This window comes from Limanda limanda, chromosome 8 (assembly GCF_963576545.1).
Source record: "Limanda limanda chromosome 8, fLimLim1.1, whole genome shotgun sequence".
Classification (NCBI taxonomy): domain Eukaryota; kingdom Metazoa; phylum Chordata; class Actinopteri; order Pleuronectiformes; family Pleuronectidae; genus Limanda; species Limanda limanda.
Genome location: NC_083643.1, coordinates 8,435,356 through 8,461,706, shown reverse-complemented (window position 1 = coordinate 8,461,706; position 26,351 = coordinate 8,435,356). Strand labels below are relative to the sequence as shown.

The 26,351-nt window shown below is 41.5% G+C and overlaps 2 protein-coding genes across 3 annotated transcripts; one reads left to right on the top strand and one right to left on the bottom strand.

Moving 5' to 3' along the window:
• Positions 1 to 225: 225 nt before the first annotated feature.
• Positions 226 to 12,429, bottom strand: washc4 (WASH complex subunit 4). 2 transcript variants are annotated; one of them, XM_061076395.1, is made up of 33 exons: positions 12,306 to 12,429; positions 10,990 to 11,129; positions 10,829 to 10,882; positions 10,666 to 10,731; positions 9,952 to 9,997; positions 9,773 to 9,840; positions 9,607 to 9,689; positions 9,363 to 9,405; positions 9,167 to 9,270; positions 8,775 to 8,895; positions 8,137 to 8,260; positions 7,916 to 8,043; positions 7,621 to 7,781; positions 7,173 to 7,299; positions 6,874 to 6,999; positions 6,680 to 6,787; positions 6,423 to 6,569; positions 6,235 to 6,314; positions 5,777 to 5,882; positions 5,535 to 5,651; positions 5,173 to 5,341; positions 4,779 to 4,933; positions 4,021 to 4,095; positions 3,829 to 3,933; positions 3,598 to 3,732; positions 3,140 to 3,248; positions 2,963 to 3,029; positions 2,678 to 2,764; positions 2,296 to 2,443; positions 1,832 to 1,928; positions 1,551 to 1,747; positions 1,321 to 1,417; positions 226 to 1,160 (listed from the first exon to the last, which is right to left on the bottom strand). In XM_061076395.1, the coding sequence occupies exons 1-33, from the start codon at positions 12,364 to 12,366 to the stop codon at positions 1,096 to 1,098; spliced, it is 3,516 nt and encodes a 1,171-aa protein (XP_060932378.1). In that variant the 5' UTR covers positions 12,367 to 12,429; the 3' UTR covers positions 226 to 1,095. The 2 variants fall into 2 exon arrangements, with proteins under 2 accessions (XP_060932378.1, XP_060932379.1); XM_061076396.1 differs by having other exon boundaries at positions 226 to 1,157.
• A 3,652-nt stretch (positions 12,430 to 16,081) lies between these two features.
• slc41a2a (solute carrier family 41 member 2a) lies at positions 16,082 to 25,489 on the top strand. The gene is made up of 12 exons (XM_061076502.1): positions 16,082 to 16,444; positions 16,701 to 16,808; positions 17,803 to 17,874; positions 18,020 to 18,164; positions 18,694 to 18,840; positions 19,545 to 19,692; positions 21,016 to 21,095; positions 21,634 to 21,765; positions 22,239 to 22,387; positions 22,461 to 22,637; positions 25,141 to 25,149; positions 25,415 to 25,489. The coding sequence occupies exons 1-12, from the start codon at positions 16,082 to 16,084 to the stop codon at positions 25,487 to 25,489; spliced, it is 1,605 nt and encodes a 534-aa protein (XP_060932485.1).
• The last annotated feature ends 862 nt before the right edge of the window (positions 25,490 to 26,351 follow it).

The following is a 26,351-nucleotide window of genomic DNA, read 5'->3' as shown; positions in this document are numbered from 1 at the left end:
TAAAGCAGAAAAGGCTTTCTTAAACCACTGTGTGTGTTGTTTTTTCAGCTCAACGATCCCTAATGAATTCTCCTCGGGTCAGTTTTATTTGTTTCGTAAGAAAGACATTCACATGTAGAATTATTTTCTCTACATATCACAACAGGTTAAATGTTCACACGGAGACATTCAGCTTGTTTCCTGTGCAGCGAGACCTTCAGTACAAAGTCAAGACACACAGTGAAGTCTATTGAAAGTGCAAGTTTTATTAGTCTTAAGAGACTTTTCTCTTCAAGCAGGTTAATTCATGGAATGTAGTCTTTGACCAAACTGGCCTCATTTCCACATGTTGACATATAAAATATAAATGCTCTGCAGAGAAATTAACACTCAGATCAAGAACCTGATGTGTGTTGGTGTAATTAATTAGGATTATCCACAGTTTAGAAAGGCGCTTACACATCTTAGCTGATACGATGTATAAAAATAACAAAAGTAAGTAGTTGAGAAATATGGCACACTAACAATAAAGGGTTTAAATGGAAAAACATTCTAAAGAGTCTTTGCCCGTGTGCTGCAGCGCACAGAGCTGCCATCGAAGGCCACAAACAATCACAACAGCACTGAAATGAGATCACATGCAAACTAGTCGATGATTGAACTCTGGTCGGCGGAGGGCGCAGAGCAGCTGAGGCTTCTACTGTCGTAAAAAACAATCCAGTTCTTGAAGTGTAAAAGTAGCAAAAGGCTGCGTAGCACTCAAACTGATTCACCTCCACCTCACGCTTGTCTCACCGTATTTCAAACTGCACTTGCTTGTTTAAATGCTACGAATTCAAAGAGAATCGATGAAAAGCCGACAGATTTGGGGCGACACTGTTGTTTCTGTAAAATGGAAACAAAGAAACAGACACTTGCTGCTGTAGCACTTGATGAAAAACATTCATTCTCTGATGAAGATAATCCCTTCGTCGTGGGACACAAAGAGTCTGACAAACATCGCCTGTTGTTTCAAGTCTCTGAGATCATCTCCTCTGCTCGACAGGTGCAGGCTCTTCTTATTTTTACAGTCCTCTCAGACTTTACAATCCAACACGACAACATCGTCTGCTGGCTTCACTTTGAGGCCGGTTCAGTCGTGATGGAGTCGTCTGAAGCGCCTCCTGCTTTGGAAGCTTCTTCTGGTGGAGAAAATGTTTCAAGTTACTAGTGAAATCTAAAAGGATGAAGGCACAGACCTCCTCATTCATTAATCATGAAACATCATCTACAAAAAGCCCATGGAACAGGGTCAGATGTGCATAATTCAAGGCTTCATTAATCATCACAACACCAGCCAACCTCTGTCCTTCTTCTCCTGAGTCTCTTCGGCCGCGGTCTTGTCCGCTCTGAAGAAGATCCTGGCGCTGCTCAGGGAGAAGTGGAGCAGTTCAAACTCCTGCAGGGAGAGAGAGGACGACAAAGGTGACACACATGATCACAACACTTTCTGTCCTTGTTGCTTTATAACTGCATTTCGACGACAGAATCAACGGAGAGACACTGAACAGGCCGAAATCATAAGAATATACCTGCAGGTAGATGTCCAGCCTCTTCTGGGTGAGGTTCATAGTTTGCAGCAGTTTTTCATCCTGACTGGACGACTGGACGTTCTGCTCCTTCACCACCGCGTTCATCTCTTTCTTGTACTTATCTCTGACGGCCTGGAACCAGTGCAGCGAGTCGAACTCCAGATACTGGTCCAGTAGCTTCAGGATGTACGCCACACCTTAGAGAGCGAGTCAGAGAAAGTCATGAACCTGGACAGAGGCAGTTAAGCATGAAGCTGTTTCAGTGAAATGTGATTTATTACCCATAGCAAAGCCGTCGTCTGTGAAAGCTGCTCCACTTTTGTTTTTCTTGTTGAGTTTCTCTTTGCAGCCGATTGAGTGCTCCACGAAATTCACGGTCTACAAGAGAGATTTGTTCGTGCATCAATTATTGAAAGTGCTGCATGTCTGAACATTTTACAAAATTTGAAAAAATTACCCAAAAGGCAGACTTAACATGTTCAAGAGGACTAAGACATGTTTTATAAAAGGTCCCAGTGTCCTTCCTGTCCCAGCAAATTGTAATCAATTCATCCCTGAGTTCACTTGGTCTCAGGGATGAATTGTTTACAACCAGAAATTGCAAAGGGGTGTTGTTGAGATATAGTGTTTTACCAAAATGGGACAGGTGGAAGAACAACTCGAAAACATGCTGCCACTGGCTGTTGTTTGTGCGGAGGCATAAGAACGAAGCTGACATACAAATGAAAAAAGACTCAGTACTGACCAGGGGGGGCACAATCATGTAGAAGTTCCTCAGGTGCATATTCTTGGCACTGCGAAACTCGGCTGCAAACACCGCCACCAGCATCTTGAAGTACTCCGTCCCCTCGGCAGAGTTGCTAGTCAGATCCCCCAACACCGAATCTAAGACGCTGGGAATAAAAACACAAAGAGAGTTTAAGATGAACTGTCCAAATAGCAGGTGATGTTTCATTAACATTTTTGTAACTGTGGTGCCACCTTGAGGTTTCAAAATGTAACTACAGCGCAGATATCTTATCATAAACCTTAGCTGCAGAAGATTGTAAATTGTGTAAACATCCACTTGAGTTGCAATAATCCCAATAATCTACAACACTTAAAGGATATTTTGAATTTGTGCCCACCTAGCAGCTTTCAGAGTCTCCTCTGAAAGTCCCTCCTCCTTCACCAGCTCCTCAAAATTCACAATGTCCTCCAGGTCAGGAACAAACCTGCAAACGACACAGACATAAAACATTAAACATCACAGAGAGAAATGTCAGAAAAAAAGGGAGAATTCTTGTAAATGCATCCTGGTTTTTGAGCATTGTTAAGGTTTTTAAGACTTTTTCATTCGTATTCGATCATATTCATATTGAATCAAAGGGAGCATTGTTTATTACACAGTGCTACAACAACTGACTACCCACCTGATAGCACTGCTGCAACAGTGGAGGCCTCCAGAGCGGATCATGCGAACGTAGCCCATCGCGTTACCTGAGAGGAAAACAGGGTCAAATTGGTGTTGGCTGACATTGGCTCAGACGGTATCCATGTCCAAGGATTTCTTAGGTTTAACCTTAATCTGTTGAACGGTATTTTCTCACCGATCTGGCTGATGAGCTGTCGGAACTGGTCCAGGTAGCTCTGTCCATCAGGACTGATTCCCAGCTTCCTGATGCCACGGTTGAACTTCTCCGCTCGCTCAAACGGATACTGAGACAAAAACAAACAGTTAAACAGCAGCTGGGAGGGAAATCATGTCCTTGTCCCTGGTGATGTAATAAACAAAGTATTTGTTACAACAGACTTCAGAGTTATTACTGGAATCCAACTGGTTCCAAGAACAGAAAATCTAGATCTTGTTCCAGAGAATGGATTTATTGATGTGACACATTAACCTCCTCTGTGGTTGATTAGTTTTGTCTAAATCACTGATCACAGGCTCTGCAGCTCCGATGATCATTAAACTGGTGTTACGACTTTCTGACTGTAGTAAAACACTTTGCTTTGTTAGTTAGTGGTGTAATAAAGTGATTTGAGCAGACAGCGAGTCGTCTCTCACCTTCTGATCAGACTGGTCCTTTGTCTCTCTGAAGAAGCGGATGTCCTTGATGAGTCTGGACTTGATGTGTTCGTCGTACATAAACTGGCTGAAGATGTAAAACTTCTTACGCAGGAACTGGTAGGTGAAATTCACCTGATGAAAGCGGGGAGGAGATGTGTCACAGGTGAGAAAAAAAAAATACTAAAGTAGAAAAGTTCTCAAACTCCTCTGCGTCTCCTGGGAACTCACCGTGGTGTTCATGATGCCGGTGCCGTGGGTTCGGATGGAGTTGGCAATGTGGCGGATGTTGATGGTGTTCAAGTGCTTGTTGTTACTTGCCTTCTCTATGAAGATCTATTGGAGAGTGATGGATTAAATCTAAGACTCGATATCCACTGGGTTCAACATACAGAAGGTGAACGAGGAGGCTCAGAGTCTCACCTGGTTGTTGAGGTTGTAAAGGTAACGTGAGACAAAAACATGAATGTTCCTCATTATCTCCAGGACGTCTAAACCCTGAAGGCAAACACAGAGGAAACAGTTAATCATCCATTTATCTGCTACACTTCTATAATAAAACATCTACTTCTATTACAGAGTAAATTCACAATTTCCCCGGTCTGATAAGGGACCTGAAACTTTTTTTACCCTCAACTGTGCCTATATGCTGATTTGTAAGTGGCCATCGCCAAGATATCAACACTGACCCGAACATCATGACACTTTTCTTTAATTAGTGAAATCTTTCTTTACTGCAGCTGCAAAAAGATTTATCCAGCGTCTCCCTCTCTCTCTCTCATGCCGACACAAACCGTGACATCAGACACATCTGTGACTGGGTCGCAACAACATCATTTGGTTTTAACCAAAACAAATGACATACGTGTATATTTGCATGTAGAGCGGTAAGTGAGGTCTGATCACAAGTGTTCACAGGAGACACATCCAGGATGCATTTTAATGTCAGGTGTGAACACACATACTCAGCTTTGACCTCTTGTGATCAGATCAGGTTGGATGTTAATACCAGGGCTTATGTCAGCATCAGTATGAGACAGTCGGTGGCACTATAAGCATCATGTAATGTGATATTAATGTGTTTCGTCATAGTACAGTAAAATCATTTAGTTTACATTTCAAAAAACACATGTAAATGTATAGTATCTCTTCAATGATGTATAAGGTGCCTCCACACAGACCTGTTCCAGTGTCTGACTGGGCAGGTGAGCCTCTGTCATGGTGAGTCCGTAACGCTGTGTGGCGAGGTTCCTCATCTCGCTGTAGGTGGCCCAGTCATGCAGAGCCACGGTGGTCAGGTTGTAGAAAGTTTTGTCCAGGTAGTGAGTCACATAGGCTGCAATGTCAACACCGAGTTAGTTTACCAGCAGGGGTCAGCGTTACACAACACACACTCCACTCTATTTCACTGAGATGATTCAGATTTTCATAAAACATCAACTTTATAGATGGGATGAGAAGAAATCTTTTAGAGTGTTTCTGAATCAAAAGCAAAAGTTGCCCCAAAAAATGTCTCCAATATCTAACAAGAACAAACAATCTGTGTGCATGAATGAAAAAAAGGTTTCCCAGCACCTTTGATATGAATGAAGCGGTTGAAGAAGCGGACGGGTTTAAGGGAGAAGAAGTGAGCCAGATCCTTCATGCCAACTTTGAAGGGGTTCCTGTCGTCCAGCTTCAGGTGAGTGTGAACAGAGAGACGCAGGTCCTTCTCTATCTCCTTACAGAGCTTGTCCAGTAGGTGCTGCACGAGAAAAAAATCCAAAATCCACAGTAAAACTACAACCCAACAAACCTAATAACTTCGGCTACGGCACAACAAGGTCCACATATGAACAATCACATCCTCAACCTCCATGTGAAACACAATCTCCTAAATCAACACTGTGTTGTGATGATTTGATTTCCTCTTTCTGCAACATTTCATCTGCTCTCACCTCGTTGAAAACATCCATGATCTCCTTGTCATAGGTCTCCAGCAGCTGGACACATGACTCCATGTGTTTGGCATGTAACATGGACGGCACGCTGTCCCTCAGCGCGCTAAACATGTACTGCTCCGGCCATGAGACGTCATCAAGGGGACAGAACAAGGACAGAAGAAGAGGTGACGATTAAACCAAAATAAGGAGAAAACTGTTTTCTTGAATTTGCATATACAATGTTTTAAATCTTGTACGTGTATTCTTGCTGCGTCCACCGCATTGTCATACACGTCATCTAAGTAGATGGGAAACACAGCTCGGTGCCAGTAGAGGAAACTACAGTCGCACTGTATCTTGACCCTGAGGAAAACAAAATAAAAATTCCTTAGGTATGACTCCTACAGTATGTCAAAAAAAAAGTAAAATTGCATCATGAAATCACGTTTCTGTTAAGCTCAGACATTAACCCTCCTTAAGGATATCTCAAATGTAGAGGTTTTAGCCGTTTGACTGTGAGCCAGTGAGATCAGAACAAAACTCTATGATCCTACTTCAGAAAGATGTCAGAGCCGCCTGTGACTTTGCCCCAACACCAAGTAGCATCTCAACTTCTCAAAGTTTTCTTCCCTGACACAGATTTCATCATGCACCAATTATAAATCCAGCACTGGGAACTTTGTTGCTAATCAAAAGAAGAAGAAAGACACCCCACCTCTCACGCAGCTCACTGATCAGATCCAGCTTCTTCAGCACAAGCTGCAGCGGGAGCAGTTCCTCGTCTTTGAACGTTTTCTGGAAGGAGCGAGAGATTGATTTCGGTGTCAAGCTAAGAGTCAAATGAAATAAGAAGCAAACAGAAGTGTCTGTATCCCATTAACCATTTGTTTTTCCCCAACGTACCAGCTGAGTGCCGACACACAGAGCCAGAGACACCACAAGGCGGCGCTCTTTCGTGCTGGGTCCACTGAGAGCATTTTCTGCCAGCACCAGAGAGGAAAGCACATCCAGTCGCTGCTCACTGTACTTCTTGTCAGAGATCACCCGTTTCTTCAGGGAGGTAAACACATTAAGTGTAAAAAAAAATGAACATAGAAACTATAAGAACTCCTTCTGTAAATACTAAGCATTTGAATGGATATTTTTGGGCTTGTGTTTACCTTGGCTGTGCCGATGGCATTCAGGGCCTGTGACTGCAGCTGCTGAGTGATGTGAGACACAGAGTCGGCTACAACCATAGAACGCCTGTGAAACGTGTGCTCCACAGCCTGAAGGGAAACGGGATTAAACCTCATGTTAATATAGGTGCTGTTATGAAGCATGGAAACAATGTCTGGTGCACACACCCACACACCTTGAGCAATTCTACCAGTCGACAGAGCGCTTTGACCGAGGTCTTGGTCATGGGCCGCTGCATTGACATGTACATGTTCATGGTGGTCTTGATAATAGTGCCGATGCCGTACGCATACAGGATTCCCTGTGAGGAAAGGGAAAAAAGAGGGGATTTTCAGAGTGGTATTTTATGAAAGGACACTTACAGAAAGCTTGTCAGTGAACAAATCAATAAACGAGCATAATAAACTTATTTCTCTTTGTTCATGGAGACTTAAAAACGTAAAAGCAATATTGTTTTTATTGTGATGTTTTTACCTGTACGAACACATTACACCTGCTGTTAAGGTCCTCTGCTAACTTGTCCCCTTTATGTTCTTTGGACAAGATGGACTCCATCTTCATCATCCACGAGGTTACAAACACGTAGTAGGACTGAACATCCCTGAAGAGAAACGACAACAGTGCAGTTTTTGTTTACAAATCTAAAAACACCTTTTTTCTCCAGATTCATAACCATAATCTAATCAGTTAATCTTCGAGTCCAAGTGAATGTTTGTATCAAAATTGAAGACATCCCCACAAGCTGATCTTCAGATATCATGTCAAAGAAGAAAAACATAAACAGACTTTGTGAGGACAGCGTACTGACAGATGGACGACAACCTGAAAACATAATGACTCCAGCCACTGGCTCTCACCAGTGAGGAGGAATAACAATCTGGTTTCAACAGAACTAGTGTGACTGAGTTTGGACACTACTGACTTTGTTAGCGTCTGAGCTCTCTGCTGCAGGTAGGTGTCTCTCTGCCCTCTGATGCCCTGTAGATTCTTCTTATCCATCAGTTTAGCTGCAGCTGGGACTTTAGCAATGAGGAACATGTCAGGAAACCAGATGATGTTTGCAATCAAAGTGACAGCGGGAACCTGGAGGAAGGGGGCAGACAGAAACACACATGAAAACTAGAAGTCCCCTTATGAAACCACATTTAAATCCACTAGATCCACTTTGAAACCAGGATCAGGAAACAGAGTCCCTAAAGATGGAAAGACAAAAGTACCTTTTTACAGACATCGAGCAGGGCCTTGTACAGTTTTTTGTCGACACTCCTGAAGATGTGAAAGTGAAGCACGAAGAGACCACAGACGCCAGCATATTTGTCTCTCTGGTCAATTTCTGAAGGTTCACCTGAAAACCACATGAACACAAAGAAGATATTTCAAAGTTGCAAGCGAAGGATAACACCTGTTAAACTAAGTTTTCCTGGGAGAAGAAACTGACCAATCTTTGACTCAACGTGGGTGAATATGGTGCGAATGTTGAAGGCAAACTCCTCCGCAAAGACGCTGTTTTTGGCAACAGCCACTCCTTCCCCATGGTCGTCAAATCTCTGTTCCACGCAGGCCTGCCACACAATCGTAAACATTAGGAGATCAGTGATCAAGTATTTGGTTGTAGTGGACATTCCTGGCCTCAGGAAGAAAACAAAAAAAAGAAGGATGCTTTTCTTCCAAACAAACTGTTTTTAACCTGATTATTAGCAATGACTAACACTATGGATTAGTCAGATGTAACAGGCTGAAGGAGGTCATCAAATAATGATGCCAAGAACCCATGAGCAACCCCCATGAGAGAGTGCTTCCTCTCTCCCTTCTCAGAGGGGGGATGGTTCCTATCAGGTGATGTCAGACAGGAGGCAATAAAACCACATTCCATTCTGAACTGAAAACCAGCTCATTTTAATGAAGGTCAGAAGCTAAGTGAGAATAATGTTTCTGTAGTTTGTTTAATATTGTTTTCTAATTGCTTTTAGTTAATTTGATTAAATTACTGTTCAAAGACTAAAATCATCCTGTGGAACCTTGTTATATTGATTAAAAGACTTGAAACTAAAACTAAAAACTGGACTTTGAAGTTACCTGCAGTATCATGCCATCCAGCAGCTGCCCCTCCAGCTTCAGCAGGAGCTTCTCGAACGGTTTCAGCTTCTCTTCAGGGATGGAAAATTTCCCAGGGTTATGGTGCACTGATTTCAATAACCTGTGATAGAATAATGCAGTTATAGACGATAACAAACGATGAATGATCATAAACATTCATCTAATTTAAGGGGCAAAGGTGAATACATGTATAAAAACAGCACTTCTGTCTGTATTTTATCTTACTGGTTGCAAACTGGTGTGTGTGTGTGTGGAAGGGAGAGAGGAGAAGACAGAGGGTAACAGGATGTGTGTGTGTGTGTGTGGGGGGGGGGGGGGAGGGAGTGAGGAGAAGACAGAGGATAACAGGATGTGTGTGTGTGTGTGTTCACCTTTTATACATCTTCCAGTGATCTTTCAGTGTGCCGTGATTCTCCAGAATCTCATCCAGTGTGAGCAGCACCACTAACAACTCTCCGAGGTGTTCGTACACAGTCTGCAGCAGGAAAACACAAAACAGACACAGTGAGAAATATGTAATACTCAAGACAACGACACAAAAAAAAAATCATTACATCATAAACCAACCTGGAAATGGACGCCTGATGACTCAATGATCTTCGTTGCACCCCTAAGATACAGAAAGAGAAATGTTGTAACAGAGCAGAACCATTATGTGGATATTTAAACCAGAACTGCAGTGTGCGCAGTCTGCTTCTGCCTCCATGTTAAGTGGGTAAAGACTCTTCACAACGAGGGTATTTGAACCCATCCAACGACAGACAGTATATCCACTGTGCAACACTGACTGGCTTCTGTTCATGCTTCTCACTTGTTGCTGTTGTAGAGGGCAGCCAGCTGGTGAACAATGTTGACCACCACTTCATAACATCTGGACACAAAGCACGACAGTTCCTGTACAAAGAGCAAAGAGAGAAGTTCTCAGCGTTTTCTCCAGTAAATGATCTTATCTATAAAACATATGACTAATTACTCACTTGCAGTAATGATATGAATCTACCCATCTGGATCTGTGACTCTCCTTCAACCACACCGGTGTCAGACACTGCAACGCAAAAGTACATAAACAACATATTTGCATCAATTCTTTAAAAAGCAGAATGTTGAAAGTAACAAAAGCGTGGAAATGAGGAAGCACTGCTGGCTGACTGATTACCTCCTTCTCCGTAATACAACAAGCCATTGTAGAACTTGGTTTCTGCCTGTAGGTGAACAAAAATATCAAGCAGGACAGTCAGGACACAAAATCTGAATTTACATTTCATAACTACAACAATAACAGAGAGTGTTGTAGAAAACTCTGTATGCATTTATTCTTTGCAAGCTTATGTATTTATACTATGTGTCTGTGTACAGAGAGCATTAGAGCTGCAGGCGATCCAAGTCAAACAGTTGTAGCAGCAGGCTAATGAGGCTATAAATGTCTATGTGATATACTGAGGAGATAAGAAAGGCCCTAGCTCAGCATCGGGCTGCAGTTTTAATTGTAGTCGAACACTCTCAAATGACAGCACTATATGTCATGCATAAAAGTAATATAATCATGATAGAAGCTTTATGTAAACATGTGGAAAACAAAGAATCAACCTTAGTTAAGTCTAATGGTGAAAGAAGACATAGAGGCTCAGTTCAAAGGCCTCCGATGACTAAGATTTATAATGGTGTCCGAGTTGGACTGATAACCAGTGATTTAATGAAACCATTAAAAACCAGAGATCTAATGCCGAAACTCACTAAAGGAAATACGACACTATTAGATGAGTCAGACGTTTTGAACTAGAAAGGAGGTGAGGAGAGAATAGAATCTGGCCTGGTGTTAAACTTTGTATTTCCAACAAAGGGAAGTGTGCACTGTTTGGACAGTACTTACCTCATACTTGAGTTTCTTCACTTCACTACAGAGTGCAGCATAAACTGTGATGACTTTATTTAGAACCTGAACACCACAGAAAACAAGACGGATCATTGAAAAGAACAAACAACTTTGTGGATATGAGACTTCAACTGTTTCCAGACTCTTGCGCTTTTCCTACCTTGTTGTCTGTTTTGATTAACTCCAGTAAAGACGACTGCTCGTATGGGATGAGCTGAAAGAGAGTAACACAACGCATTGGGAAAGAAATTGCGCAAGTTCCAACTGTGTGAACTCAACTGTGTGAACGCTCAGGTTGATGTTCGGCCAACAGGGTTTTACCTTCAGGGCAATGGGGTCCAGAGTGAAGTCCCACACGTCTCCGATGGAGTCATCCAGCGCCTCCTCGATGCCCCTCAGCTGAGACGTGTACTCCTCCAGGAACTTATTGTAGTTCTTCAGCTGGACCTCTGTGTGTATTTCTGTTTGATGGGAGAGTTAGATGAAGGACATTGTATGGAAGTGGGGTGTACTAATGATTTACATGCTCCTGAACTTCAACCTGTGGCTATTTTCTGCTTCTACTCCCTTACGTTAATGGACCTCAGAAAGCACCTAACTCTACCAAGGCCAAACAGTCCCCTTAAATCCAATCCAGCTGCACCATAGTGTATTTTGCAATGTTGAAGACAGTGAAAAAACAATGAATCCTTCAACATTAGAGTTGGACCACATCGCCCAAAATTACTTAGAGATACAAACTATCGTATCGGTTGATGTCAATAATCAACACGATAAATGTCCCATTATGTAATATACTTTTCTTTATTGACAGAGGACGACAAATCGGATGTAGATCAATTACGTGTTCGATACCTCATCACTGCATTAGCCTTATATCGATGTGTATTTGACCTTTGTTATATGGCTACTGATGGAGATTATACAGGGATCAATACGTTTTTTATAGCGGAGCCCAAATAAGTTTGCAGATGTTTTCTTCATCCACAGCAGATGCATGAAACTGTCACCGAGCCTTTGCTACCATCTCTGACAGACACATGTGTATTTACCATAGACTGTATATATTAATATTCACATATTTACATGTATTTACATAGGTTTGAATGAGGGTAAAGGGTCATGACTAACAACTGGGTGAGGATTACTTCGCAGCTGTGTATTTGCATACGAGTCAGAAAGAGGAACCAGCACCAATACAGAAAACACTTAAAAGCCAACGTTGATATTTGAACTTTAAACTGTTGCCCTTCAACCCTGTGTTTTGTTTACGTGGTTGAAAGTAACGTAAGGTGATTTAATATTAAGTGAAGTAAATGTTTCTGTACTGTCATACACTGTGATTAGCCTTATTTGACAGGTAGCCGGCTAGCACTGACAGCTAACACGTCCCTGCCTGTTGTTACACGAGTTTACACTTTAAACGTGAGCCAACCTGGTTGTGCTGATGAAGCCATGTTAGTAAATATCAAGCGAGATGAATGGACATATATTTATTAATCCAGTGAATAGACGCAGCACGGCGGCAGGGCATCTAGCCAGCAGAGCAAGCTAGCACAGGAGGCTAATGTGGCTAGCTGCAGCGTGTCGCCATGTTTGTTCTTGTTTGTGTCTCCATGTCAGGACTCGTCACTTACTCTGAGAACCGTCGTCAAAACGGTCAAACTCCCAGTCAGAAGCGATGGTTTCCACCGCCATTCTGCCCGGAGAGGAGAGCCTGGGAGCCCGCTGCTACACTGAGGAGAGACTCGGTCCCATGATGGGTCTCATGATTCTGTGAATGGGCGCTAGGGCTCATGGGAAGTGGAGTCCGCGGAAGTTGATGGATAGAAAAATAGAAAGATGGATAGAGGGATGGACAGATAAATAGATGGATGGATGGATGGATGGATGGATGGATGGATGGATGGATGGATAGATAGATAGATAGATAGATAGATAGATAGATAGATAGATAGATAGATAGATAGATAGATAGATAGATAGATAGATAGATAGATAGATAGATAGATAGATAGATAGATAGATAGATAGATAGATAGATAGATAGACAAATTATACTACTCCTACGAATCACGTGATGACAGCAATATTTAGAACAGCTAGGAAATGTAAGCTTTCAAAGTTTAGGTTAATAAATAACTGGCAATTCCTGTTTGTTGCTAGTTGTATGTAATAGGCAATAGTTGCAACTTTTTTTAGCCATTTTTTTTGTATCAAATCAGAATGCTTACACTCTTCTATGAACGCATACAAATCTTCCCCAGGACCTGTACTAAAAGTAGATTTTCCTTTTTCGTTTTAATAAAATGTTAAACTGGCAGAAACAAACGTTTTTTCCTCGGGGGGGGGGGGGGGGGGGGGGCATCATAAAGGAGTTATGCTTAGGGCACCAACATGGCTAGCAGCGGCACTGCCTACGACTAGTATCAAAAAATAACATAACATAATAACATAATAACCATAATAACCATTGACATTCACTGATAAGGAAGAATCTACCACTTCATTTCACACACAAGTGTTGGGTGGGGGAGTGCAGAAAGCAGGGCAATTTGAACTTTATACTGAACTGCAGAAACTGTTGATGAAGATGTAGATCAGTGTGATGGTGCAAGCAAGCAGTCTGCAGATCTTTGGGACATTTGAATTACATGTTATCCGTTCTGAGAAACTCTTGAACAACAAGAAAAAGAGAAGATGGGCGCAGTTGACAGAGAAACTGCAAATGGCACAGCTGGCGAAAACCAAGTCCGCGGACAAGAAAATGGTCGCGGATGGATGTTACAAATGTGGCCAAATTGGACATTGGGTAATGGAGTGCCCTTGGAATTGACAAGCGGTGGAGATGAATGATTCACCTGGTGGGGATGCTGAGATCTGAGAGAGAAGTTTCAGAAAGTTTTATAGCCTGTGTGCTGTGAGTGGTGTATTATGTGAATATTTTTGTCCTTTAAGAAAGATTAGTAAACCCCACAGAGAGAAATCACATTTGTGAATTTGAGCAATGCAAATAAAATTTGATTGATTGACTTGATTGAAGTGATTCTGTCTTTTTAAATAATGTGTGAAGTTGTCGAGCTATAATTTCATGTATTGAGGAATGAATGAATCATTAATCCTTTGATGCTGATCAATTTACCCTCAAAAAGCCAATTCATTTGCCTGAAAAAAAGTATAATAATAAGGAAAAATGGCCAAAATGGCGGGCTTCCTGTTGTGTTCTTCAAAATGCTCCTTGAGACTTTTTTGTTTGTCTGGTCATGATACACCTGTTAATCGATTTTTGTGAAGATCGGTTAATGTGAACTCAGCGGCTGCGTTCCATTTTTCACCACTTTCAAATTTTCTGCAAACTTTGGTGACGATTTGAGAATGTTAAAGCCCTCAAAATGCCAATTAATTTGCCACAGCTCTTTGAAGTTAGGTTTGAAGTCCAACGTCCTTTGTTGTTGGTTGTAGCCTTTGATGCAGAGCCATCAACAAACAACTCAACTCCTGCATGTTCAGCATCAAAGGATTCATGGTCCATGTATGTCCGAGGGCAGTTACATTCTCAAATTATTACCAAAGTGTTTTGATGGCGCGTAATCGAACTTTGAACCCATGTCACGGTCATACCGGGCCCAAGCACCGGACAGTAGGAGACACTCTTCAACTATAGAAATTGTAAGGATTATTATTATTTTCTTTTTATGAATCCCTGGAGATGTTCCTGCGATATCAAAAAATGTTTGTGAGGTCAAAGCGAACTCAACCTTTGACCAACAAAATCCAACCAGTTCATTCTTGAGGCCTAATGTCCAAGGAGACACTTTGGTACCAAGCTCTTATTGTATCCTACATCCCACATCTATGCTTTGTGTCTGCATATGACGTGCCAGGTGATTGCAAACCAGAGAGCTTTTTAAATCCCATTTTAGGGCTATATATTGTAAATTCATGTAGTTTACACTCTTTAGTTGTTGTGCTTGGCAGTGGTGCCATAAATGCTTGTTCCTTTAAACAAATAAACAGTCACACAACGATAAAGTCAGAAGCCAGAACTAAACTTTGTGTTTAGTGCTGTCTGTCACATACAGGTTATACACAGGCTGTGCACGTGCGAGACGTGAAACATGAGGTGAGAGTGTGAGTTATGTGTATGTGTGTGTCTGTGTGTGTCCGTGTGTAGGAGGGTTCGAGTAATTCCACAGTGAAGACTCGGCACACCAATCAGACGACGACAGAGGCCACGAGGAAGAGTCTGTGTCATCAGCAGTGGACTGTGAGAAGAACAGATGTCTCTTCTCCTCCCATGGACTCACGTTAAGGGTAAGGCACTTGTTTACTCTTTACTTTTTTGACTCTTAAGAAAAGACTAAGTGCTACTGTCAAAATAAACAGACTTTATTTTAATTTACTTTACTTTACTTGGCTTTATCTGTGTTTGCAAAGTTGCCGGGAAGAGTGACAGACACTCTCAGAGAGTGTTGCCAATTAATTTGAAACGATAATTAAAATCATCTCAGGTTTGTGGCTGATGGTGGAAATCCACTTATTCGACTGTGTCTCTTTGATGTCAGTTTGATGTTTCCTGTTTCCTGTTTCCTTTTTACTTTCACTTACTTTTTGAGCATCTAACAGCGCCGACTTCCTCAAGGACATCACTGCAGGACTCCACACTGACAACATTAAACACCTTAAATAACCTCGTATGTCGTTGCCTCCCACGGAGTCAGATGATAATCCAGCTGTTGCTTGGAGACTCAATATTTAACATTATCCAAGTTATAGTTCAAACTTTAGTTAAAGCTTTTTAAACATATGAGGCATCTTTGATACATTTTGTCTCAGTGGTTTTGCCGATTATGTTAAACTTACTTTACATTTGGTACAATTCCTCTCTCTTAACTTGATGACCTTAGCTTTCCTCGTACCTGATCATCTCTTAGGAATTTTTTTTAGAATGAAGTGCATTGTCTCTGTCAGACAACATGGCCTCAGTGTTGCTGAGGCAGGCATGAAGAATGATAATCATGGCAATTTCCACCATCAGATGACACTGAAACCATCCACTGACCCATTACATATTGGCACTGATACAGATCAGCGGGATCCAGTTCTCTGTTTCAATTTCTTTAGCTTTGCAATAGACTTTTTTGAGAATAATTCATGAATCTTTATGAAAGAAATCAAGCATTTATGGGGATTTATCCAATTGATATATGGATCAACTGAATTTAATTGCGGTTTCATAAGGGGACTGTTATGAAGGTATGAATTCTACTTAGTGCCATTTTAGTCTATTCTATCTTTTCCATTAAAATAAAACTTATCTCCTGTTTTAGCAAACTGTGTTTGACCAGTGAAGGGATTTCTCAGGAGCCGGAGCAGCGGGATTTACATCCTGCCAAAAACCTCACTGCACACCATGGTTGACTTGGAGTCACAGGACGATCAACAACCCAGAAGAAGCCCCAGTCAACCGGCCAGATCAAATTCTTCCGCATCCCACCACTCTGGAAGTCCACAACCACACAGCTCCAATGAGACCATTCCATCGGTCGACGCCAGTTTGCAGATCAGGCCTCGGGAGTTAACCGAGAAGGACTACCTGCTCCCCGATAAACTCTATGGAAGTTCAAGGGTCATCGAATCCACGGTAGAAAAGGATGCAGTCGTCCGGAGTGCACCTGCGGAGTCGATGTGTTCCTTGGTGCTGCAGATCCTGGTGCCGTTTCTTTTGGCCGGGCTCGGGACAGTCTCGGCCGGGATGCTGCTGGACTTTGTTAAGGTGAGGACACAGAAATCATAAAGATGAGCTCAACGGTGAGGTCATCATTTAGTTTACAAGGCCTGGTTGCTGAATCAAGGAAACTGTAGGACCAAAAACATTCTCCTTAAAGAGGAAACAGGTATGGAAGAAAGACAGAGAAGAAGGAAACTAATTCCAATTCAAAAATCTATGTATTTTATCTGCGTGGGTATTGTGGGCTTGTGGTACTGGTGTAAACTGAAGCTCATTTTATTTTGAACTGTTGTGTTGGCAGGACTGGAATGTGTTCCAGGAAGTCAAAGAAATCTTCATCTTGGTCACTGCTGTCTTAGGCATGAAGGGAAACCTAGAAATGACTCTGGCCTCGAGACTCTCCACTGCTGTGAGTGAGCACACACACACTCACACATGAGCAGTAGATTTCATTCAGTGTAAGAGAACAGATTACATAATAAAATTCCCTGTGCAGTCAAATGTAAAATATAAACAAGGGCAAAGTTGAAGAAAACTATAGTGATATAGTGACAAAGAAACACCAACTCTCAGGATTATATGTCGCTCCTTTTGCAACCTGGGTGTGAAACTCCACACGGGCTTGTGAAGTCCACGGCAGCAAATCAATTTACTAATAATAGTCCAACAACTCGGTTAGCCTGGAATGATGTTTTCCTGGAAAAGCAAATAATATAACCATGGAATATTTTCATAAAGAGCCTCCATTAACTATCCAAAGATCGATTTTTCCTCTGTGCTACAGATCTCCACTTAATAAAAACTACTTAAACTCCTAATCATTCTGGGAAACACTGACACTGTGGTTTGTTTGGAGTCCGTGTTGGGATAAAGTGTGTATCAATCCACAGCTGAAAATAGTACCTACTTTTACGTCTCTTTCTACGGAAGGGTAGCGTACTCACAATTCCTCAGACTAGTTCTAGGAAACATTAACACTGAGGTTTGTCTTGAGTCAGTGAAAATAGTCCCCACCTTCTACGGTAGCGTATTGCATTCACTTGGGGGAAAAAAGTTCTGTTTTTCTGAGATAATTATCTCATAAATCATATAAAAATTATTAAAATAAGTGAATGCAATACACTTTCTGTTGTAGTTTCCCCTTTTTTCTTTACATTTACTCGTTAAGTTGTTTTAAAACAAATTGAATAACAGTTCATCTGCAAAGATAAAACAAAATATACATCAATAAAACAAATGATTATGATCAGTTATCTTTTGATGTTCAATTTGATTTTTGTCCTTGGGAACATCATTTGACACAACACTGAGCTCATAATCCAATTTACAGCTGCACTGTACAATTCATGCGATGATCTACACACATAAAGTGTGATTTATACGTTCTACTGTATTTTAATCAGGTAAATGCAGGGCAATTGGAATCTAACAGCGAAAAGTGGATGATGATCGTTGGGAACCTGGCACTGAAGCAGGTATATTATTATTTTTCTTTTGTCTAATATCATTATTCACTAATAACATCTTAATTCAAATCAACCATCTTTGAATCCTTGTCCATTTACCTGCAAAATTTAAGTCCACTCCAGTAACTCCTTTTCATATTTTCTTACTTCCCAGCTGCAGGCCACAGTGCTGGGTCTGCTGGCCTCTGTGATGGCCACTCTTCTGGGCTGGATGGCAGAAGGGACAATGCCCTTCAATCACATTGTGCTTTTGTGTTCGACCAGTGTTTCTACTGCCTTCGTGGCTTCAATGCTGCAAGGTAACAACACAAACTGTTCAGCTGTCCCTGACCTTCTGTCAATGTGAAAATCAGAAGCAGAATCCGAAATACGTTATTGATCTCTTGGGTGGAAATTAGGTTTTGTTACAGTCGCTGTAGTAGAGAAAAGAAAACTATGCAGACAATTACAATGATAAGAAATGCAAAATACGGGTAAGAGTTTGAAACAGAAAGTTTGTAAAGTCAGTAAAGTCGCAGGCTTCATGCATGGTCTGTGCCTTGGTGGATGTAAACTCCTCATTTTCGAAAGTCCAAGTTTTCTTTTCCTCTAAGACAATAACAATCCTCTTGTAGTAGAAGTTATTCTGGAAAGGAGAGTTTAAATAGTTTGCATCTCCAAATCACATTGTTTTCTGTTCACAAGTCAAACTTTATAGTTTACGCTTGAATAAAGACATGAGACACAGTCTTATTTCTATTGTTGAAATTAGTGTAAATGGTAAAAGTAAAGTTTATCCGCGTTCACGTCATACATGGAGAACTTCCCCCTGTCTTTAACCCTGCCCAGGCATCATCATGGTGGCAGTGATCCTCGGCTCCATGCGAATGGGGATCAACCCTGACAACGTGGCCACACCCATGGCCGCCAGCTTTGGGGATCTCATCACTCTGGCCTTGCTGGCCTGCAGCGGTTGGTGGTTCCACTCTATCTCAGGTAAAGGAGGATGACGATAAGATAAGACAGGATAACATAAAATAACATAAGATAACAGACATACAATACATATATAATTCACAAATGGGCTTTTCTCTCATGTAGTTAGTTGCCATGCATGGTAACAACTCTACGCTTTCACATGACAGTATCATATATTCCGCATAAAGAAATGTATATTCTATGGGGTCCATAAACAGGGGCCATCTAAATGCTTCCAAAACATTTATAATGGTGTGAGAAGTTGGCAATCTAAGGCTCTATACACTATTCAAATCGCCTGAAAAAAATAATTGTGGTTCCACCCCTGATCCTCATTCCTCACGAATGTACAAAGTGTAACAGTATTGCACATTTAAAACATTGAGATTGCATAGAAACCGATTATTGTTAAATTAAATTAACCCTAACTAAATGAAAGCCTGAGTAAAGAATGAGAAGTGCACGTGGTCGACATACGTAACCCTCTCTTCAGAAACTTTAGGTGAAAACGAAAAGGATCAGCAAGGACAGTTGGATTCTGTAACACATGCTCAGGATCAGAGAACGTTTTAAACACTTTGTCTTTCTCTGAGCATGATCCCAGGCAATTTCCACTTTTGCCCAGCAGATGCCTCCTGTTGCACTTGTTTCACAAACATCAGAGAGCCATCATGTATTAGTGTGAAAATGAAAGTCTAAATAAAGACACTTTCTCTGGACAGAGCTGCAGCCCTACGTGATGTACCTGGTGGATCTGTTGATTTTGTGCCTGATCCCTCTGTGGGTGATGATCTCCTCCAAACACCCAGCCAGTCAAATCCTGCTGCGCACAGGCTGGGAACCAATCATTACTGCAATGGTCATCAGCAGGTACTTACCTCAGCTTTCTACCCGACTCTTTCCCCAGCTTGGACATTTAATCACATTATTTATCAGTAATATGTTTGACTTTAAAGAAAACAATAGAGGTCCAATAGAAGACTTTGAAAAATGTTGATTTAGATTTTATTAAAAAGGTACTACAGAAAAAAATACCATATATCATATAAACCAGTGGTGGTCTGGACCAAGTCTGAAGAAAGGTCTCTTGTATATGGTGATATACACATATTTTCGTTTGTAAAGAGGTTTAAAGCTCAGTCTTAATGAACATGTTGCCAGCTATTGGTGCTCTGGTTTTAATCGTCATGATTACCAAGAGTTGTTAAATCTAATTCATTTAGATTTCCGCAGCTTGGTGTATTAATTAATGTGAAATAGACTAATATAAAGTTTTAATCATTATTGTTATTTTATTACTGTGATAAATTCAGCTAAATAGATCCCTGTAACCTGGGTATGAACCAGAATCACATGTTTAAGCATGCAGCCCTCATCTTTAGCTTCTCAGTAATTCCTCATTATATTTTTAGTTAGTTCTCTCCTCTAGGGAATGTTCTCTGACCTGTTGTATTTTTAGTTAGTTCTCGCCTCTAGGGAATGATCTCTGACCTTAGATGTTAGAGGATAAAGGATAAGCATAGAACATGGGTCTTTGTCTTTCTGCACGAGGCATGTTTTTATGGATACACCATTTCATTTGCGTTGTATGCTTGGACATATGCAGTTGTGTCCGGCTGAACCACGAGATTTGGGATGTTGTTTTGCCTTGGGTCGTAACCTCTCTATATAATGTGTGCTCGACTCCTGCAAAGGCAGGCTTCCACTATTGGCGTGTGTATGTCCCCGGATCTCTAGAGTCCGTCCTGACCTGTAAGACTTTTGTGTGATAAACTTTAAACTATACAAGCAAGTTTTACGTCCGCGGAGAATTCTTCCTTCAACATCAACTTCACCATCATCGACACCTCTCGGCTGCCCAAAATAGACTATATTACTTTGCTACTTTTTATCACCCGCAGATTATCCAAATACTACACAATATCACTGTCTTCCTTTAATAACCACTGCACCTTTAATCGGTCTTTTGTGCGTGCAACCTTATAACTATAACTTAAATCAACTTAAAATCATCACAACACTCTTTTGATGATTGATTGATTGATTAAAAAGATTGAGGTTTTGTCATCAAACTGTTATCAGTGTTAATAAACAGAGACAAGAACCTGAATATTGTGGTGTTGATGTGTTAAAGAACCAATAATGTACTGATCATAAAGAAATTTGAAAACTTTTTGTTTTTCCTTCTTTTAGTATTGGAGGACTTATTCTGGACAAGTCTATGTCAAATCCAAACTTGGCAGGACTTATAATTTATGCTCCAGTCATAAATGGTGAGTTGTCTTCTGAAAATATGTATTAAATGGGCTGCTTTGTGTTTGTGTGTGTGTGTGTGTGTGTGTGTGAAATGATACAGGTTTAAAATCATTTGATCATGATAATCCAGCTCTGAACGTACACTATGTAATGTCATCCTCTCAAAGGATCAGTGGTGGATGGTTGAATGCATTGAAGGTTGGTACATGCTGTGTTTTGTTCCTCACCAGGGTCATCGTAGCATTTGATAACAGTCCTTACAGCTGTGAGGTCTGCTGTTGTGAAGGTGTTTGCATGAGAAGAGAATATCTGAACTGCATTGTTCAGGTGTGAACGATGCAGTTGTTGAGTTCCTCCACAGGCTTTGTATTTCTCTGTTGTTTAGACCAGAGGTGAGATTGAGCCCAGGATACCACGTGTCGGATTTCAAAGGAGGTCGTCACATTTGAATATGTTACGATCGTAAGAAGGCGGCCCTCTTTGTTGTCAAACAGTAGGTTAAATCACCTAGTACCACTTGTGAAACCCTGCCCCCGACATTTCTTTTCTTCTCAGGAATTGGAGGAAACCTCGTATCCATACAGGCGAGTCGGTTGTCTACTTATCTGCATTTGAATTTCCCACCTGGAGATCTTCCAGAGGAGCGACGGGGCTGCTACAACCCTTTACGCACCTTCTTTGGTTCAGGTGATAAATTGTCAAAATCTTTAAAGCTGTTGAATTGCCCTTTCCCTATACACACATACTGTAAAAATGAAACTTCTTAGCTATGATGTAAAAAGAAAATTTGATGAGAGAATCCATAATGGAAAAATCCAGTGCAGTAGATACATAAACAGCTAAATAGGCAGATAGAAAGATATTGTGATGGGAATTTTTTCATTGTGGAAGTGATGTTGGATGAGCAGACGTGCATGTGGAAGATTGACCAGATTGTTTATCTAAAATGGCAACTTTAGGTTTAAGATTATTGCTCAGAGACTTTTACTTAATTTCCTCTTGAAGTCTTAACTTTATGGCGTCTCTTTGCAAATGGTTGGGACCTCACATCATCAGTCAAACACAAGCGCATGAGACTAATAAAAGGTCGAAATGAGTCAAGAAGTAAGTTGCCTTTCAAATGAACATGTGAAATCTGATGTTCAGCTTTGTCTTGGCAGGAGCAAACCATCGCTCTGCCAAGATCCTGCTTCTCCTGGTCATCCCTGGTCAGTTTATCTTCTTATACACCATCAACCTAATGAAAGGAGACTACAGGTTACCAGCTCCTCTCCTGACTGTCGCCTTCTTGTCTGCTTCCCTGATTCAGGTGAGTCAGACGCAGGGTTCAGTTTCCCTCCGCAGACTGATCTGAAATAAATCTCATACTCCTTGTCTCGTAGGTCTTCTCTCTGCTGTGTACAGCCGAATGTATGGTCCACTGGCTGTGGTGGAGGCGTAAAGACCCCGACAGTTACTCGATACCCTACCTCACAGCCCTGGGAGACTTTCTCGGGACCTCGCTCCTCGCTCTTGCCTTCCTCATGCTGTGGTGCATTGGTGACTCAGACAGTCAGCTCGTAGCAGGAGGAGGAACAAATACAACAAAAAATCACACGTGCTGGTGAAATGATTGTTTTTTTAAAGGACAGAGAAAGCAAATATGATATAAGATGACCATCCAGTGGTGTTTGTCCTAATCATATTATCGCTGTTTCCTGGTTTCAATAATTTCACCTCCTGATTCTATGGAAGACACACCTTTTATCTTTGCACAATAACAGTAAACCTTCCTGGGCTTTTGGGAAGTTAATCAAAAACGCACATGTCTGATTCTGTCACAGCTGTAGAAAGCTAACGCGAACCGAAGACCTAAAGGCTGAAACTTTAACCCCAACACCATGTTAACAGTATTTCACAAAAAACTACATGATGAGGTACTTTCCAAGAAAGAACCCAGGACCTTTTGGAGCAGTTTCAATTTAGGGGAGGAATAGGGATTTATATTTTTAACATTGCAACATTTTTGTGAATCTCAAGAATAAAATGTAAAGATCTTGATGTAGAATGTCAGTTTTTCTTTGAGGACTGATATCTATGAGCGTTTCCATTTTGGTGCAACTTCATGGAATTTAAGGAACTGTTGGTTCCTGTCGGGGTAATGTGCTCTTCTGAGTCCAAGCATCACACACAGATTCGCACAGCTACACAACTCAAGGCTCAAACTGTTACATGCACACGTGAACTCTTGATCTGACATCCTGAAAAGGACTTGGAATCAGGGTCATTTTGCAGCTCTCTGATTAAAGGACGACATTCCTGTCGGAATTTTTTCAGGAAGTTAGAGGAACTCGAAATCCTCCTCAACCTTGGACAATAACTAGATGTTCTCTTCAATTCTGGCTCAACTTGAACCTGACAGTTCTAATCTCTCCTGCCAATGGACCTTCTCTTGGGGACCAATTGCACATTCCTAAAAGATTCCTGGAACATCTATTCATCCTGTCACTGCACGTGGAATGAGGAGCCCTTGTGTAAACAAATTCACTGCGACCTTAGGAAATAAGTATACAGGAACATATTCATACAACCACACAAGTGTCTTTAGAATATTGCATTATTTCGACACAAGAAAAAAACACACTAAGTATTTAAAAACCATTAATTGTACCACACCTCTTGTTCAAAAAAAATTTTTGGCTTCAAGCCAAAATTGTATTTATTTTGTAACCTAATCTTGATTTTAGTTTTCTTGCTGAGGGTTAAGGACAGGGGATGTCACACCTTGTTAAGCCCTATGAAACAAATTGTGATTAGTAATTACAATTTTGATTGATTGATTGATATGCCTACAACCTAAACAGTCCATGTAGTTAATACAAAACGTTTTTTTTTATCTCAGGTTACTTCATAGTGGGTATACATGTCTTTCTGTAAGTACAACTGAGCAACTGCAGATGGACTCACAGCACAATCAAACATGAGATGCACAAATGAGTCCAGCACCCAAAAAAAAACGGTGTTTTCTATTTGCTGGTGAGTCATATATTAACCTGGATGGCAAGTCACACACGTTCTTTGGGTTTTGGTAGAAAAACTGTTACTTAGAGGATTACTGAGCCGTTCAGGCCATCTCCTTTTGTTCCGTCCTTGCATATGGAGAAAGGCACCAACAGCTCGCTGGAACCTCACTTCACGCTCTTGCCTTTGCGAAAGTACATTTTGTTGTGGAAAAGTAAATGATTTACTTTGTGACCTGAACCTCTTGTCACCTTTAGATGACTTATACTGCCTACACAGAACCAGTCTGAACTGGGTCAGGCAACAGCCTTAGTTCCCCTATATAGGATGTTTGCAGTTGACTGTTCTTTATCGGCATTCTGAGATCCTTATGACTCTGTGTTCATCCTTTCTGCAGAAAGCTCTTGATAAAATACACAATGACAATTTGGTAATCAAGCCTCTTGTATTTTCAGATTTCCATCTCACCTCCCTCATGCTGGGGTGCATTAGTGACCCAGGCAGTGTTTTGAGCTCAAAGCAAGACGATGTCTGAGAACAAATACAATGCAAGATATCATGTGGTGGTAAAATGATAAAAACAAGACCAGAGAGTCGATATTCTTCGCTTTTATCTCTCAGACCACTGGAGGTCTGGGTTGAGATTGTGGCCGTGGCCAGATGGCTTTAACTGATTAGAGGGTCCTTAACATATGGCACAGGAGACATTTGCACTCACACTGTTAAAGGAATGTGTCCCAGATTGTGTAGGTGAAACTAATTATGAGCTTAAAAGTATTTGCAGACCTGTCTAAATAACCGGTTTATATACTTTTATGACTTGAACTGTTTATGATCTGAACTTTCCTGACCTTTTTATAACTTATTTACTCTCCAAACGACTGAATTTCGGTCTGCTCTATCTCCTAAGGTTAACAAATTTAAATCCGTTTTCTCTGGTATGATTCCTGTCTCAAACTGTGCCTACAGAACCAGTCTGAACTGGTTCAGACAATTAGCTTTTTTTCTCCAATATAAGATCCGCCAATTTTCACTCTGAGATCCCTGTGACTCTCTGTGTAGACCCTCACGGTCAGATGTGTGTCTTGGACTGCTCAACCATCACTTCAGCAGCATTTCACATTTTGAGGCAACTACACCTCTCATGAGTGAGCCTGCGTAGGAATACACTGGGTGTGTGCTAAATACTGACAGAAAATCCTTTACTACTCCTCCTATTGGTATAATTAGTCTTGAAGTTAGGGTTGTTTCCGAAACACTTCTACTCTTATTTGTCGAAATTTTAAAAATTATCTAACTCGGACTGAATGAAACGATTAATCGGCCTACCTGTCAGTCACCTACCGACCTGCCCGCCTGCGGGTACCCTGCTTGTGCTCTTGCAGCACATGACCAGTCCGAACACAGCTGAAGCAGAGGCGATGGGTTAGGTTTAGTTAGAGTCACAGAAAAGTCGGCTTCTAACACGTTGTCAGTGTGAGTTCATATTTTTTTGGGGCCGTAGCTTTGACGAAAGGGCTGATGGGGGCGTGTGGGATGTATCGGTTGCACTGTAGCCTGCACGAGTTTTTCCCTGCTAATCAACTCCAGCTTTAACCGGCAATGTGCCTCATACTTTGTATTTCATCTCTCTTGTTCAGGTATAATGGAAAACTCCACTGATCAATGTCTTACTGCTGTTATGACCGTTGCTGACTGTGGCTGGTGAAACCTCTGATTTCATGCCATCCTGTCGACCTTTATCTGTGAATTTGGGTGCTGGGGTGCTGGGGCAGCAAAGCAAGACGTTTCCTGTCTGCTTTCTGTTCTGTTTCCTGTTTCCTGTTTACCACAATGTATAAAAGCTTCTTCTTTAACTATTCGATTTGATAAAGGCTTCTCTTTCACCTGTTTAAGTTTCACCCACACATCAGTACACACACACAATGAGAGAGAAAGAAGAGACCTCACCCACACATCATCAGTCTTAGAACCAGACCTCGGCCGAAACCCTCTCCCCCACAACACACACTCAGGCAGCTGCTTTAGGCCGGAACACTATGACCTCTGGTAACCACAACAATGGCGTGCACGTACAGTATCCTCATCAATGGCGTGCACGTACAGTATCATCATCACGCGACGCCAGGAGGAGGACCCAATGAGCCAAGAGGGCAGGACTGCCTTGTGCTCCGACCAACGAGGCACTGCCCCACGTAGATGCAGCAGCCTCCTTCTAGTTTCAACCAATCCAAGACGAACCTCTGTCACGCCCAGTACATTGAATCAAACCT